The 12891-nt window shown below is 56.8% G+C and overlaps 2 protein-coding genes across 8 annotated transcripts in view; both read left to right on the forward strand.

Annotated features, from left to right (window-relative positions):
• The first annotated feature begins 1308 nt into the window (after nt 1–1308).
• TAGLN2 (transgelin 2) lies at nt 1309–9101 on the forward strand. 2 transcript variants are annotated; one of them, XM_033856682.2, is made up of 5 exons: nt 1309–1432; nt 6586–6792; nt 7266–7440; nt 7754–7856; nt 8163–9101. In XM_033856682.2, exons 2-5 carry the CDS (start codon nt 6613–6615, stop codon nt 8302–8304), a joined length of 600 nt encoding a protein of 199 aa, XP_033712573.1. In that variant the 5' UTR covers nt 1309–1432; nt 6586–6612; the 3' UTR covers nt 8305–9101. The 2 variants fall into 2 exon arrangements, with proteins under 2 accessions (XP_033712573.1, XP_033712576.1); XM_033856685.2 differs by lacking the exon at nt 1309–1432 and adding an exon at nt 2414–2432.
• Nucleotides 9102–9231: 130 nt separating this feature from the next.
• The window catches only part of CFAP45 (cilia and flagella associated protein 45), a 43338-nt gene continuing 39678 nt past the window's right edge, over nt 9232–12891 (forward strand). For 4 of the 6 annotated variants that reach the window (XM_033856622.2, XM_033856652.2, XM_033856594.2 and 1 more), the window contains exon 1: nt 9232–11386. In XM_033856622.2, the coding sequence (XP_033712513.1) occupies nt 11303–11386 (84 nt within the window). In that variant the 5' untranslated portion in view covers nt 9232–11302. Of the gene's footprint in view, nt 11387–11859; nt 11886–12891 lie in introns of those variants that run through there. The other 2 variants (XM_073805665.1, XM_033856659.2) reach the window with 2 other exon arrangements.

Genomic DNA, 12891 nt, shown 5'->3' on the forward strand with positions numbered 1-12891 from the left:
TGTGGAGCACGGGCTCTAGGCGCACGGGCTTCAGTAGTTGTGGCACGCGGGCTCAGTAGTTGTGGCTCGCGGGCTCTAGAGTGCAGTCTGAGTAATTGTGGCGCATGGGCTTAGTTGCTCTGCAGCATGTGGGATCTTCCCAGACCAGTGACCAAACCCGTGTCCCCTGCATTGGCAGGCGGATTCTTAACCACTGCACCCCCAGGGAAGTCCGGCACTGGTTGGTGATGCGCTTGAAAACCAGGCTCAACTGGGTCTTCTATCATCTGTGAAGAACTCCACTGATGGATGTAAGCAGAGACTCCACCCCAGAGGGACTGCTCAACTGAAGCCTGAAAACAGGGAGGAGGGAGCCCTCCTTTAACCCCCAAACGAGGCTCTCCTCCACCCTCAGAGACAGAAGAACTGCTAGCCTCTTCCTCCACTGAGGGTTCTTTTAATCCCTCCAGGATTAAGAAGAGGTGCCAGGTCATGGAGGAGGAAATGAAGGGGAAAGAAGTCAAGTCTGGGGACTTCCCTGGTGGCACAGTGGTTAAGAATCCGCCTGCCAATACAGGGGATATGGGTTCGAGCCCTGGTCCGGGAAGATCCCACATGCCGTGGAGCAACTAAGCCCGTGCACCACAACTACTGAGCCTGCGCTCTAGAGCCCGCGAACGACAACTACTGAGCTCATGTGCCACAACTACTGAAGCCCACACACCTAGAGCCTGTGCTCCACAACAAGAGAAGCCACCACAATGAGAAGCCCACACACCACAACAAAGACTTAACACAGCCCCCAAATAAATAAATAAATTATAAAATAAAAAAATAAAATTGTTTAAAAAAAAAGAAGTCAAGTCTGAACCCTGGGTCTCAACGCTGTTCATGCCTCTTGGGCCCTGGGCACGGAATCACCTCACTGCTAGTCTGGGGCTTGAAGAAGGTGGGGAGCAAGACCACCAAGACCAGGAGCTGTCCTGGCCTGCTAGCCCCAGTCCTGCCTCACCCTAGACGGTTGTGTGTGTGTGTGTGTGGAGTGGGGGCAGTGAGCGTCTTCCTGTACCTCCATTTACTTAACCACCCTTTTTAAACCAAGAGGTTTCTTCCCATATAAAAACGCCCACAGTCTTGAGCTAACCTAGGCAGAAAGTTTCCCACTGGGGCACAAGTTTAAGGGCTCTGGGGTAGGGGTATAGGTTCTCAAGAGTGGAGGCTACTGCCTCCAGGTCCTTTAACTCAGGTTCTTCTCCACCGCCCCTCTCTTTTAAGCACTGCCCTCAGCTTCTGGACTGCGGCGCCTTTAAACCCTCTCGGCCCTTGCCCCGCCCCTGGTCCGCCCCGTCCGAGGCGGGAGCAGGCTGAAAACCTCCGGCCGGGCCCGGCCCCGGCGCTTCACTCGCGCTGCAGACCCCGCCTGGAGTGCGCAACTCTTCGGTCCGCGTGAACGGTGAGCTGGAGGGAGGGGTCTCTAGAAAGCTAGAAGCCAGAGCTTGCGACTTGCTCCAGTGAGCTTGGTGATCAAGGGCTGGCAGGCAAGGGTCCGTTGACTGCTTTGCCCCTCCCCGGGCTGTCAGGTCTGTCCCCAGGCTCTGACCCCGCATTGTTGAGCAATGAGGTCAGCCGCTGTTGCTAGTGCATAGACGGGGCCGTCCGTCCGGATCAGGGACTCGGGGACTGCGTCCCGCCCGCCGGCTCCAGCCCCGGGTCTTCGCTGGGGTGGGGAAAGAGGGGCGTCAGGGATTAGCTGGCTGGCCCCCAGTGATGGAGCGTACAGGGTCCCGGCGCCCACCCTGGCCAGCTCGGCGCCGCCGGGGCTTCCGAAGCGACACTTCACTTCCTAGTTCCAGGAGCACGTGTGGGTGCTGCCTGCCCTCTGCGTCCCCGAAGCCGACCTTTCTGTTTATTCTCCTGCAGCTCGTTTTTCTGGGGATTCGGCGTCGCGGGTTGGGGCGAGGGGGCTCCGTGCGCGGGTCCCGCATGGCCTCGCCTTCCCGGGTTCGGGAGGGGAGTTGAAGCTCCAATCGCCTCCAGGAGAGTCCCCCCGACCTGAAACATCTGGGAGGCTGCAGCCCTGACTGCGCCCCATCATGCCCTGTCTGTAGGAGGTGGTGTTGAGGGAGGATGGATGCTTTCCAGGCCTCCAGCCCCTACGGGAGCCGATGCCCCCACCCCTTGCCCCCTGCTGCTGGGAAAGTCGGTGGTGGCCGCGGGCGGGCGGTCGGGCGGGCTGCCCAGACCACTGCGTCACCCCAGCGGCGGGCGGTGGGTGATTCATCCCAGTAACGGCCCAGGGTGTGGCGGGGGGGGGGGCGGCAGGACCGGAAATGGACTGCCACCTCCCTCCCCCACCCCCCTCCCTCTGCAGGCCTCCTGGAGTCTCCTGGAGCCGCTATCTGTGAAGTTCTGGGGCACCTTGGTATCTGTGAGCAGAAAGAAGTGGGGTAGAAGTGAGCATGGACTGGTGTGGGGATCCGGTGTAGGAGGAGGCCTGTGGCTCTCCTAGTTTTCTGACCCCAGAGCACCCGACGGAGGGACAGCTCCCCGTCTTTAACCCCACTCCCAGTTTCTCCTTCCTAGTCTACAGGGAAGACTGCCGAGGAGGCCAAGGTAGGGTGGGGCCGGCAGGGCCCTCCCCTTCCAGAATCAACAAATAAGTCTTTGTCCAAGTGCAGTTCTCCCCCCACCCCACCCCCCCCACTCCACAGCCCGGGTCCCTCTTTTGCTCTCCGGGGATTGGCCTCTAATCCCTTCTCCCCACCCCCATCCCCTCTCCCCCACCCCCATCCATTCTCCCCCACCCCACATCCCTTCTCCCCCACCCCCATCCCTTCTCCCACCCAGGATTTTCAGTTATGGGGCTCTCTAGCTCAGAATGTACCTTCTGTTCCCAGGATATTTCTTCTACTCCTGAACTATTTCCTTAAATCTACTTCTCTATCCCCAAACTTGTAATTTCTCTTCTCCACACGCCCTCCGTACCCTCCACAGCTGCTTCCTTGAGGAATCCCTTGCACCTGTCTGTACCTGTGAAGCGGCCCCTTTCCCAAGGATCCCACTTCTGCTCCCCGCCCTCGCCCCGCCCCCGCTCCGCCCCCACTCGGAGCCTCCCCGCCACTCCTGCGCCGAGTGGATGTTTCTGCCTGGTGCCCCCACCCTGCCCCATTCCTGTGTTTGGTACACAGAAGCCATGGCAACGGCCCCCACCATACCCCTCCTCCTGCGCAAGCCTTGTGGCTTCCTGTTTGCATAGCTTCAGCTTTCTCTTCTGCTCGCTGACTCTTGATACCAAGGCGGCTGCCCCAAGGTGGCCCTTCAATCATAGGTCTCCCATCACCCCCGCTCCCTGTGGCTCTTCACTTTGGGGGCAAGTATCCCTGTTTCGCCTTTTCAAAATAGTCTTAATGCCAATTCTGGATTGGGAGGTTCCCCTGTGTCCTCTCTGCACAATGAATGGAGAGTCCCTTTGTCTTTCCAGTTCAACACCCCAGCCAGGAGCCCTGGAATCCTACTCCCACCCCATGTCCGCTTTTTCTTTGGCGTCGGCGGTGGGGTGAGGTCAGCTTCCAGCCCAGGGTCTGGGTGGGGCTGAGGGCTGGAGTGCCTTTTGTGGCCCCTCCCCCTTTCCCAACTGTTGTAACCTTGTGGGTGGGAGTGAGGGCTGTTCCCACCGCTGTAGGCAGCTCTGGAGTTTAGGTTACTCACTGCCAATCCACCCCCCAAGCTGTGCAGCTGTTGTTTTCCCTTCGGACCCCCAGCTCTGGGCATCTCCCACACAGCCTTTCCCCACTGCAGTAGGCAACTGGCTACCTTCCCTCCTTTAAGGGAGAGCCAGGGTAGGTCCCCTGAGTGTCACTAGCGTGGGCCACTCCAGCTCCAGCGGCCGCAGCCCCTCAGCGTGTGCCTGCTCGTGGGGGTGGGGAGAGAAGCCGTGGGCAGGCTGGGCCCGTCTGGCCTGCCTCCTCCCAGAGCTCTGCTTTACGGCTCTGGCACCTCGGGATCTAGGGCAATGGCTCCAGAGTGGAGCCGAGACACTGCAGCTGGAGTCTGTGACCTTGCCAGATGTGCCCAGGCACCAGAGTTTAGGAGGGAGACCCAGAGGTGGGTCTGGGAGGCCGAGTCTGTCCTGTCCGTCCATACCGTAAGTGACACTGGAGGGGTCACTCTTCGGTCCTGCGCTCCCCTCCTAACCCTGGTGTCTGGGTTAATCATTCTCCTGTCCTTTCTTTCCCTGGGACGTAGTGATCCCTGGGCCTCAGGCCACTTGGCTCCATGGAGACACAGCCCTGAGGCCCAGGTGACCACAGTGGAGCTGCTCCCAGAAGTGAGGTCTGAACACTGGGCTGGGAAAAGGGGGCTTACTGGTGGCAGCAGTCTCTGGCCCCCCTCTCCTTGCTTCTGAGCCTCCCAGCCGTGGCCCTGTGCGTCAGGGGTCACAGGCTTACGGAGACCGAGTGGCTCTCGGCTGGGCAGCTGGGGCTGGGCTGAGGGGAGAGAATCTTGTCTCCCTCCCTCCACTCGGCCGGCCTGCCCTGTCCCTGCTGAGTGTGTGCTGGCTCGTGGTGTGGGTCAAGGCCCAGACTGACATTTATCTGGCCCGGCTTCCGGGCTGGGTGAAGTGGGGCTGGGTCGTCTTAATGAGGTTTAAAAATAACTGATTATGGGGAGGATCGCTGCCGGAAATGTGCAGCCCAATAGGCTGCAGTCGGAAGGAGCAGCCATGTTGCAGTGGGGGGGGAGGGGACTGGCCCGAACCCCACCTCTGCTGGGGCTGAGAGGTGGGAGGACGTTTGAGGCAGCTGCTGTCCCTGTGGCCTGCCCCGAGGCCCAGGGAGGGGGGGGTTGGGGTGGCTCAAACTGCTGTGCGGGGGACCCAGGGAGCCAGAGTGACTCCGTCCCTTAAGTCTGACCTGGCCTGGGGCCAGAGGTAGGGAGAGGCAGTGTTTCTCCTCCCTCCCCTTGCACAGAGGTGCCTGGCCTGGGGCATCCCCTTTTATGTACAGTCAGCCAGCTCTATCTCAGAGCAGAAAGAAGAGCCCATGGGGAGGGGATGGGGGCAGGAAATGGGGTCCTGGCTCCCCCTCGGCATGGGTAGCATTCCTAGGACAGGGCTCTGGGTGTGGGACCTAGGCAGGGAGGTGGCAGGTGGGGACAGACTGCCCACTGCGAGGTGCTGTCAACCCAGGCCAGTGGTCAGGAAACCACCCAGTTCTTCCTGAGGTCTTCCAACTAAGTTAAAGAAACCCCGCTGTGTATTTCCCCATCCCTCCCTCTCTTCCCGGGTTTCCCTAAAAATGCCACCCAAGGCTCCTGGATTAGTGCCCTATTCCTGCTGTGACAAATTATCACAAACTGAGTGACTTAAAGCCACACACATGTAATATCTTGCAGAGCTAGGTTTCACTGGCTAAAATCAAGGTGTTGGCAGGGCTTACATTCCTTCCAGGGGACTTAGGGGAGATTCCATTCCTTACCTTTCCCAGCTTCTGGAGGCCATCTGCATTGCTTGGTTCATGACCCTGCATCACTCCAACCTTGGCTTCCTTCTCACTTCTCCCACTCTGACTCATCTGCCTTCCTCTTTCACTCATAAGGACCCTTGTAGTGAGTACATTGGGCCCCCCTGGAGACCCAGGGTACTCTCCCTATCTCAAGATCTATAATTCAATCGTATCTGCAAAATCTCTTTTGCCATATCAGGTAACATTCCCAGGTTCTGGGAATTAGAACATAGACACCTTTGGGGGGCCATTATTCTGCCTACCACTGCTTCTAGAAAGGAAAGTAGAATTAGGTATTACCTCTTTTCTCATGGGAAGCCCCTTTGCCTGGTGAAATCTGTTAAGGACCTACTCAGACCTACCTCTTCCAGGAAGCCCTCCAGGCTGCTTCTGCCAATACTCCTCTCTCAATTCCTATAACACGTGGTCTGACTGTGTAGTTTAATATTCATCATGTACAACTCTTGCCCTTTCATAGGTGCTCACTTTGTCTCTCTGTTGGCACTGTGGGCAACTTTAGGACCAAGGACTTCTGTGTCTTCCACAATCCCCAGCACAAATAGTGGGTGTTCAATTAAAACCCAGTGGCTAATTAAGGGTAGATCTGTCCAGTCCCCTAGCTCCTGACATAGGTTTCTCCAGCCACTCCATATTCTTTCCAAATCATTCTCTTGCCCAGAACTGGAAAAGGCAGGGTTGGGGTTAGAATGACCAGTTTGCCTTTGCTAAAGCTGACCACCCCAAATGAGGGGCTGAACCCCCAATCCCGGCCTCATTTACCCTATTTTCTATTCCAGTGGGTTTTATACTTCATTGTAGCAGTGGAACCATTCAAATGAAATCTAATGGGAAGCCTCAGTAGAGTAGACAGGCTACCTGTCACAGGGGTGGAAGAACCCAGAGGTGCCTTAACACCTCCTAGAGTTCTGAGCACTGAGAGCCTAGCCCATGTCCAGGGGTTAAGGTGAGACTTCCCTCATTTGGTGGCTGTTCTCACCTCCTCACCTCCGGGGCCCACCCTGGGGATATGGTGTGTGTCAGAATCCCCCACCCCACAGGCTGCAGAGTGCTGACCACAGGCCTGGATGTGTCCTCTCCCCAGTTCCCCCAGACACCACCGCCCTTTGGAATGGCCAACAGGGGACCTTCCTACGGCCTGAGCCGGGAGGTGCAGCAGAAGATTGAGAAACAATATGATGCAGACCTGGAGCAGATCCTGATCCAGTGGATCACCACCCAGTGCCGCAAGGATGTGGGCCGGCCCCAGCCTGGGCGCGAGAACTTCCAGAACTGGCTCAAGGATGGCACGGTGAGAGCTGGGCGCCGCTGACCAGAAGTGCCAGGAGAGCAGGGCTGGGTCTGAGGGACCGGGGATTGTCTCAGCTGAAGAATGGAGGGCAGCCCCCTCCCAGCTCTTCTTGAGCCGGGATATCTTCATCGTGCAGAGGCCCCCTGCTTTCCTCCCTCCCGCCGAGGGAAGTGGGAGGGTGAACGTGCCTCCCTGCAGTGGAAGCCGTGTGTGACAGAAGGAAGAGGAACTCTAAGGGAAGAGCTGGGGGAGGTGTGCTGTAGTTGGTAATCCTGGAATAGCACGGTTTACACTCTGGGCTCAGAGGCAGGGGGCTGGGCAGGAAGGAGCCTGTGCTCACTCCAGGTAGAGTCAGAGCTGTCTTCAGGTAGGAGAGGCCCCTCTGCGGTTCACTGTCTCTAGCGCCGAGCATGGTACATTCTGATCTGTGGTAGGCAGGGCCTCACTTCTGCACACCTACTGTCCTCACCCAGGTGCTGTGTGAGCTCATTAACGGGCTGTACCCCGAGGGGCAGGCCCCGGTGAGGAAGATCCAGGCCTCCACCATGGCCTTCAAGCAGATGGAGCAGATCTCCCAGTTCCTGCAAGCAGCCGAGCGCTACGGCATCAACACCACTGACATCTTCCAGACTGTGGACCTCTGGGAAGGTGGGTCAGGGCCAGGGCACCGTCATCCAGAAGACCAGAGGCTGGGCTGGGCCATGTCCACCAGGGAGAAGGGGCAGGTTTCTGATACCTGAGGACAAAGAGTGGGTGTGTGTGTGTGTGTCTGTGTGTGTGTGTGTGTGTGTGTGTGTTTATGGAGGAGTTGGCCATATTGGGGGTTGGGTTGGAGAAGGGTCGGGAGACCAAGAGTAAAAGAATTAGGAAGCTGGGCCTGCTGACTTAGTGATAGAGGTGGAAGCCTGGCATGCAGGACCCCAGACCCACTGAGGCCAACACACCCCCTCCCCCTTCCCAGGAAAGAACATGGCCTGTGTGCAGCGGACACTGATGAACCTGGGTGGGCTGGCGGTAGCCCAGAACAATGGGCTCTTCTCTGGAGATCCCAACTGGTTTCCCAAGTGAGTACTGCTGGGGCAGCCCAGGCCCCGGGCCGGCGCGGTGATCCTTCCCACTCCTGCCCCTAGGAAATGCCCTTTACAAAGCACTTTCACATTCCTCGTCTCACTGAATCCTCATGAGTCTCCCGGGGTGGCAAGGGACAGTCCCTTTTGAGAGATGACCGGGTGGCTTCAGAGAGCTCAAGGCTCTCCAGGGCAGAGCTGGCACCAGTACTTAAGCCAAAGAAAGCCTGTGCTGTGTCCATGGAGGACATTTACTGGGGCAGCCTCCACCCTCCTCCTAACCAACGCTCCCTTTCCACCCAGGAAATCCAAGGAGAACCCTCGGAACTTCTCCGACAACCAGCTGCAGGAGGGCAAGAATGTGATTGGGTTACAGATGGGGACCAACCGCGGGGCATCTCAGGCAGGCATGACCGGCTACGGGATGCCACGCCAGATCCTCTGATCCCACCCACAGCCCTGCCCCTGCCTGCCGTGAATGGTTAATATATATATATATATATATGTGTATATATATATATATATGTATATATATATTTTAGCAGTGACATTCCCTGAGAGCCCCTGGAGCTCTCACGCTCCCCTCTGCCAGGGTGGGGGCCTGGCCTGTCTCCTCTGGGGGTGCCTGACGATGGCCTCCCCACTGTGCTTACTAATACATTCCCTTCTCTAAATCCACCAAAACTGGACCAACTGGCCTCTTTTCCACGGGACCAAAATTAGGGGGGCATCACCCCCTCTCCCCACCATACCTCTTCTCTTTCTCTCTGGCCTCTCTTCGCCTGAGCCCTGTGCCCTAATCCATTCCTTGGCTGGGAGTCAGGGATGCTGCCTAATGGCCTTCTCCCCACAAGTACGCCTCGCCCACAGCTGTGGCTGCAGGGACTTAATTTATAGGGAGGGGTCTGTGGCGGCTGCCCCCTCAGCCCCAGCTGGACTACGCTCACCACACTTCTGAGGCAGCCTGCCCTGGCAGAGGCCTTCAGGCTTCTCATTTTCCATTCCCCTCTCTGTGGCTAACGGGTGGGGGTGAGGGGACTGGGGAGGGAAGGCTGCCCACCATGGGCTGGGGCTTGAAGAATCTGAGTTTGCTGGTTTAAATAAAGAATCTCTGTCTTTTTTTGGATGGACTCTGGCTGTGTCTGGGGCCACTGAGTCCACTGTTGGGAAGGGAGGAATGTGGGGGAAGGGCGGTGACTGGCTCCAGGGAAGAGGGCTTTGAAATAAAAGGTTACAAACATCTCCCCATCGCAGATTTCCTTCCCATTCTTTTTCTCACTTGGTTTAGGGGTGGGGTTGAGATGGGACAGGCCCTTCCAGCTGCCCTCGGGCTAGAAGCCATGATGACAGCATACGTGGGCAGGCTTCACAGGGAGGGGGGGCCGTCACCTACCCAGGTGCTCCTGGCTGGGCCCTTCCCACAGCCAGAACAGTTCTCAGCCACTGCAGGAAGGTGGGGCCGCCGTCCACACAGCCCTGAGTCCTGGCAGGTGTCTGGGTGGGAGGCCCTCAGGCAGGCTTGATGCAAGGTGACCTCTGGTGGCCAGACCAGTCCGGGAAGGAGCTGGTGGTGGTGGCTGGAGGCAGGAAGCCTTGTTGATCATCCCAGGCACTTGTGAGCTGCTTGCTGGTGAGAACCTAGCAGCATTCCTTCTGGACGGGTGGCCCTGGACCACAATAATCAATTTTGGGGTCAGGTTGTCCTGAGCTCCCAGCCCTGACCCAGGCATGAATGTAGTTCCAACCCCACGGCCTTCCCATCAGACCCTGTGTCTCCCTAGAGGCTCTGGGCCAGTCCCCCACTTCAGCTCCCACCCGCATCAGCCAACCTGGCCTCCACTGTCCCTCTCCCCATGTCCACTTCCGTGTGTCTCTATTTCCCAAGGATGGGAAAGGCACAACGTTGTGCCTGAGGGTGACAAATTGTGCAGTGGTGGATAACAAGAGAGCTTCCATTCTCCCTTCGCCCACCCCACTGTGGTTCCCGCTGCCAAGAAGCACCTACTGTGTGCCAGGCCCCATGCCACTGCTGTACATTAGCCTCAGCTCAGGGGCTCTCCGCCTTATCCGAGCCCCAGCCATGGGCGAGATGGTGTTTGCTTGCCTGCTGTACTCCCTTGGGCTGTGGCACAGATAAGATAGGGTACAGCCTATTTGCAAATTCCCCGGGGATTAGCTGTCACTCCACCCCGTTATCTCCCATTCAGGAAGCCTCCGTGGAATGCCAGTGAGGAAGAGTGATGTCATTGCAGACGCAACATTGAATTCATTGATATTTGAACTAAAAAAACCAAACCATTTGCACCCTTCTCTGATTTAACTATAGCTATGAATTATGGACCACAGGCCTCACGACTTTCTGGGACCGGCACACCACAGAGCCAAGACTGAGGACCACTGTCTTCTCCCAGCAGATTCCCATGTTAGTCCACAAGGTGGATATGACTGTATTATTTCCCTCATTTCGTTCCCAAATGAGCGTACTGGGTCCCAGGACAAGAAACTCACCCAAAGCCACATAAGGATTTAGTGGGCAGAGGGGTTTTGAACCCAGGTCATCCTGGCTGGGAGCTGGCTGAGCCTATGCTGCTCCAGCCGGACTGGATTTGAGAGGTGCTCAGCCACGGGGCTCACCTCCCTCCTGGCTGGATCCACCACCCACCGGCAAGCTCTGGGAGGCCCCTCCACGTCTCCCCTTAATCCACTTCGCTCCAGGTTCAGCGCCTTCCTTCTGGAAATGGCCTCCACTGACTCCTCAACATTTTGTTTTGTTTTCTGTTTGCTTTACAGCGTTTTGTTCCGTGTGAAATCACAGTTTCATCCCTAATTTGGCCCCTCTCATCTCTCCTGGCACTCCTTCAGGCCCTGGAGCCCAGAATGGGTCCCAGCCCTGGGAATAGGGGGAAAAGCTTCTCTGAGTGGCAACCCCTTTTCCTGCCATCTCCTAGCAACTCATTCCCCGTGGCTTTCCACACTGGTGTTCCCTAACACCCTGCGCCTGCAGGACGGTTCCTGCTGCCCCGAACAATCTCCCCTTCCAGGTGTCACCGTGGCTACTTTCTCTCCTTCAGGTCTTTGTTCAAATGTCACCTTCCAGTTCAAACATACTGCCTTCCCTGGCCGCCGTGTTTAAAATTGCACACTCCACTCTCAGCCTGCACCCCATCCTCCTTCCCTCCTTTCTCCTATCACTACATGATACTAATGTAGTTTACTTATTTATCTTCTGTCTCCACCCACAGGATGTACACTCCGTAAGGGCAGGTTTGTGCTGGTTTTGTTGATGCACAGTAGTGCCTGGCGTGTTGTAGGCGCTGGATAAATATTTGTTGAATGAACGAATGAATGCGTGAATATCACACTGCCCTCATGCTCCCGAATCCCCTGGCCTGGTGTCCGGCCAGCCCAGGGTCCCAGTGACCCAGCCTGTCGTCGGATCTGAAATGAAACCAGTTTCCATTTCAGTTTCCAATGCTTCCTCATTTCCTGTCAGTTTCCAGTGCTTCCTCATTGTTCATTTCTCAAAGGTAAAAAGCTGAGAAGCGGGTTCTCCCTATAGCCAGAGGAGTGGAGGTGGGGAAGGGGATGGAGGGTGGTTTGTGTGCTCTGGGCAAGTGGAAGGTGCTTGAGGATTTGGCAGAAAAAAAGTGGGAAGAGGGCAGGAGGAAGGGGTAGGAGCCAGCATTGGTTCATTTACTCCTTGCCTTCAGCCTTGCAGTGGAAGATCACTGTGGAGGTAAAGGGAAAGTAGGCTTGGCCCATGGTGGCTGACGGGAAGGAGAGCTGGAGAAGGAAGGCAGGCAGGAGGAAGAGGAGGGGGAGGGGGAGGAGGAAGAGGGGGGAGGGGAGGGGAGGGGGAGGAGGAGGAGGGGTTCACAGTGTGGCTGACCTGTAGGGGAAAAGTATAGTTCTGTGCGGTCTGTTCATGTGCACTGAGTGTGCGTCCAGGTGTGCGAGAATTCACAGGGCCAGGGCTCGGCGGTGCGGGTGGGAGGAGATGAAACTGACCTTGTGTGGAGGCTGCCTGTGAGTATGTGTTTACCAAGGACTGGGGACTGGGGGTGCAGAGAGGTGTGTGTCAGGTGTGTGTAGGCAGAGGGTAAGCGTCTGAGTGTTTGTCCATGGCTCCCTGGAGAACAATATGCCCATTCCTGCCTGTGCAGCCCAGAGAGGCCTTTGAGAGCTTGGCAAAAGGCCCAAGGACCAGTGGAACAGGGAAAGGGCTGGACAGTAGGGCCCCAGGGAGGGAGCAATAGAGGGCCTGGGATTCAATTTGTTGAAGAGAAGGCTAAAGGTAAATTAGTAACCGTCTCCTTGTGAAGAAATGAGTTTTAGTGCCAGTGGCTAGGGAGGTAGATTAAAAGAAAAGGCACGGAAGTTGCACCTAGAGAAATTTAGGTTAAACAAGGAAAAATGATCCTCTTGACCCTGAGGTGTTATTAGCCTCTGGATTCTCTTAAGGGTCAGGAGGAAGGTCTTCAATAATAGGACAAGTCTCATCTTAAAGTGGAAAATGAGCAATTCTGCCTGGGAACGCTCATATACACACCCATTTTTTCATTCATGTATTCATTCCTTCAACAATTATTGGGGTTCTACCCTATGCCAGGCCTTATGGGGCCTATGAAGACTATTAATACATGATCTCTTTGCTCCAAAAGTCCCTCGTCCTGTAGGGGAGGTAAAACATGGATAGGAGCCATGATAATTCAGAAAGCCGGTGATATGGGCCTTTGGAGAAAAGCAAGTAGGGCTCTTTGGGAGGATCACTTGCCAGCCTCCCGCAGCCCTGGGTCATTTCTGGGGTGGAGGTCGGTGGTGATGTCATGGTGAGCTGAGGCTATGTGTCTCGGGGATCCTCTCCCCTGATCTGCTGGGGGGAGTGGGGCTGCTGGTTGGTGGGGGTGGGATTGCTCCTCCGGAAGAAGGAGTAGTCACTGGCTCTGTGGTCAGAGGTCAAGTTTCAGTGCGGGGGGTGGGGGTGGGGGGGTGGAGTGGGGGGGCATGAAGGGGCTGTTCCTTTGCTGCCTGG

Source organism: Tursiops truncatus, chromosome 1, assembly GCF_011762595.2.
Source record: "Tursiops truncatus isolate mTurTru1 chromosome 1, mTurTru1.mat.Y, whole genome shotgun sequence".
NCBI classification, from domain to species: Eukaryota; Metazoa; Chordata; class Mammalia; order Artiodactyla; family Delphinidae; genus Tursiops; species Tursiops truncatus.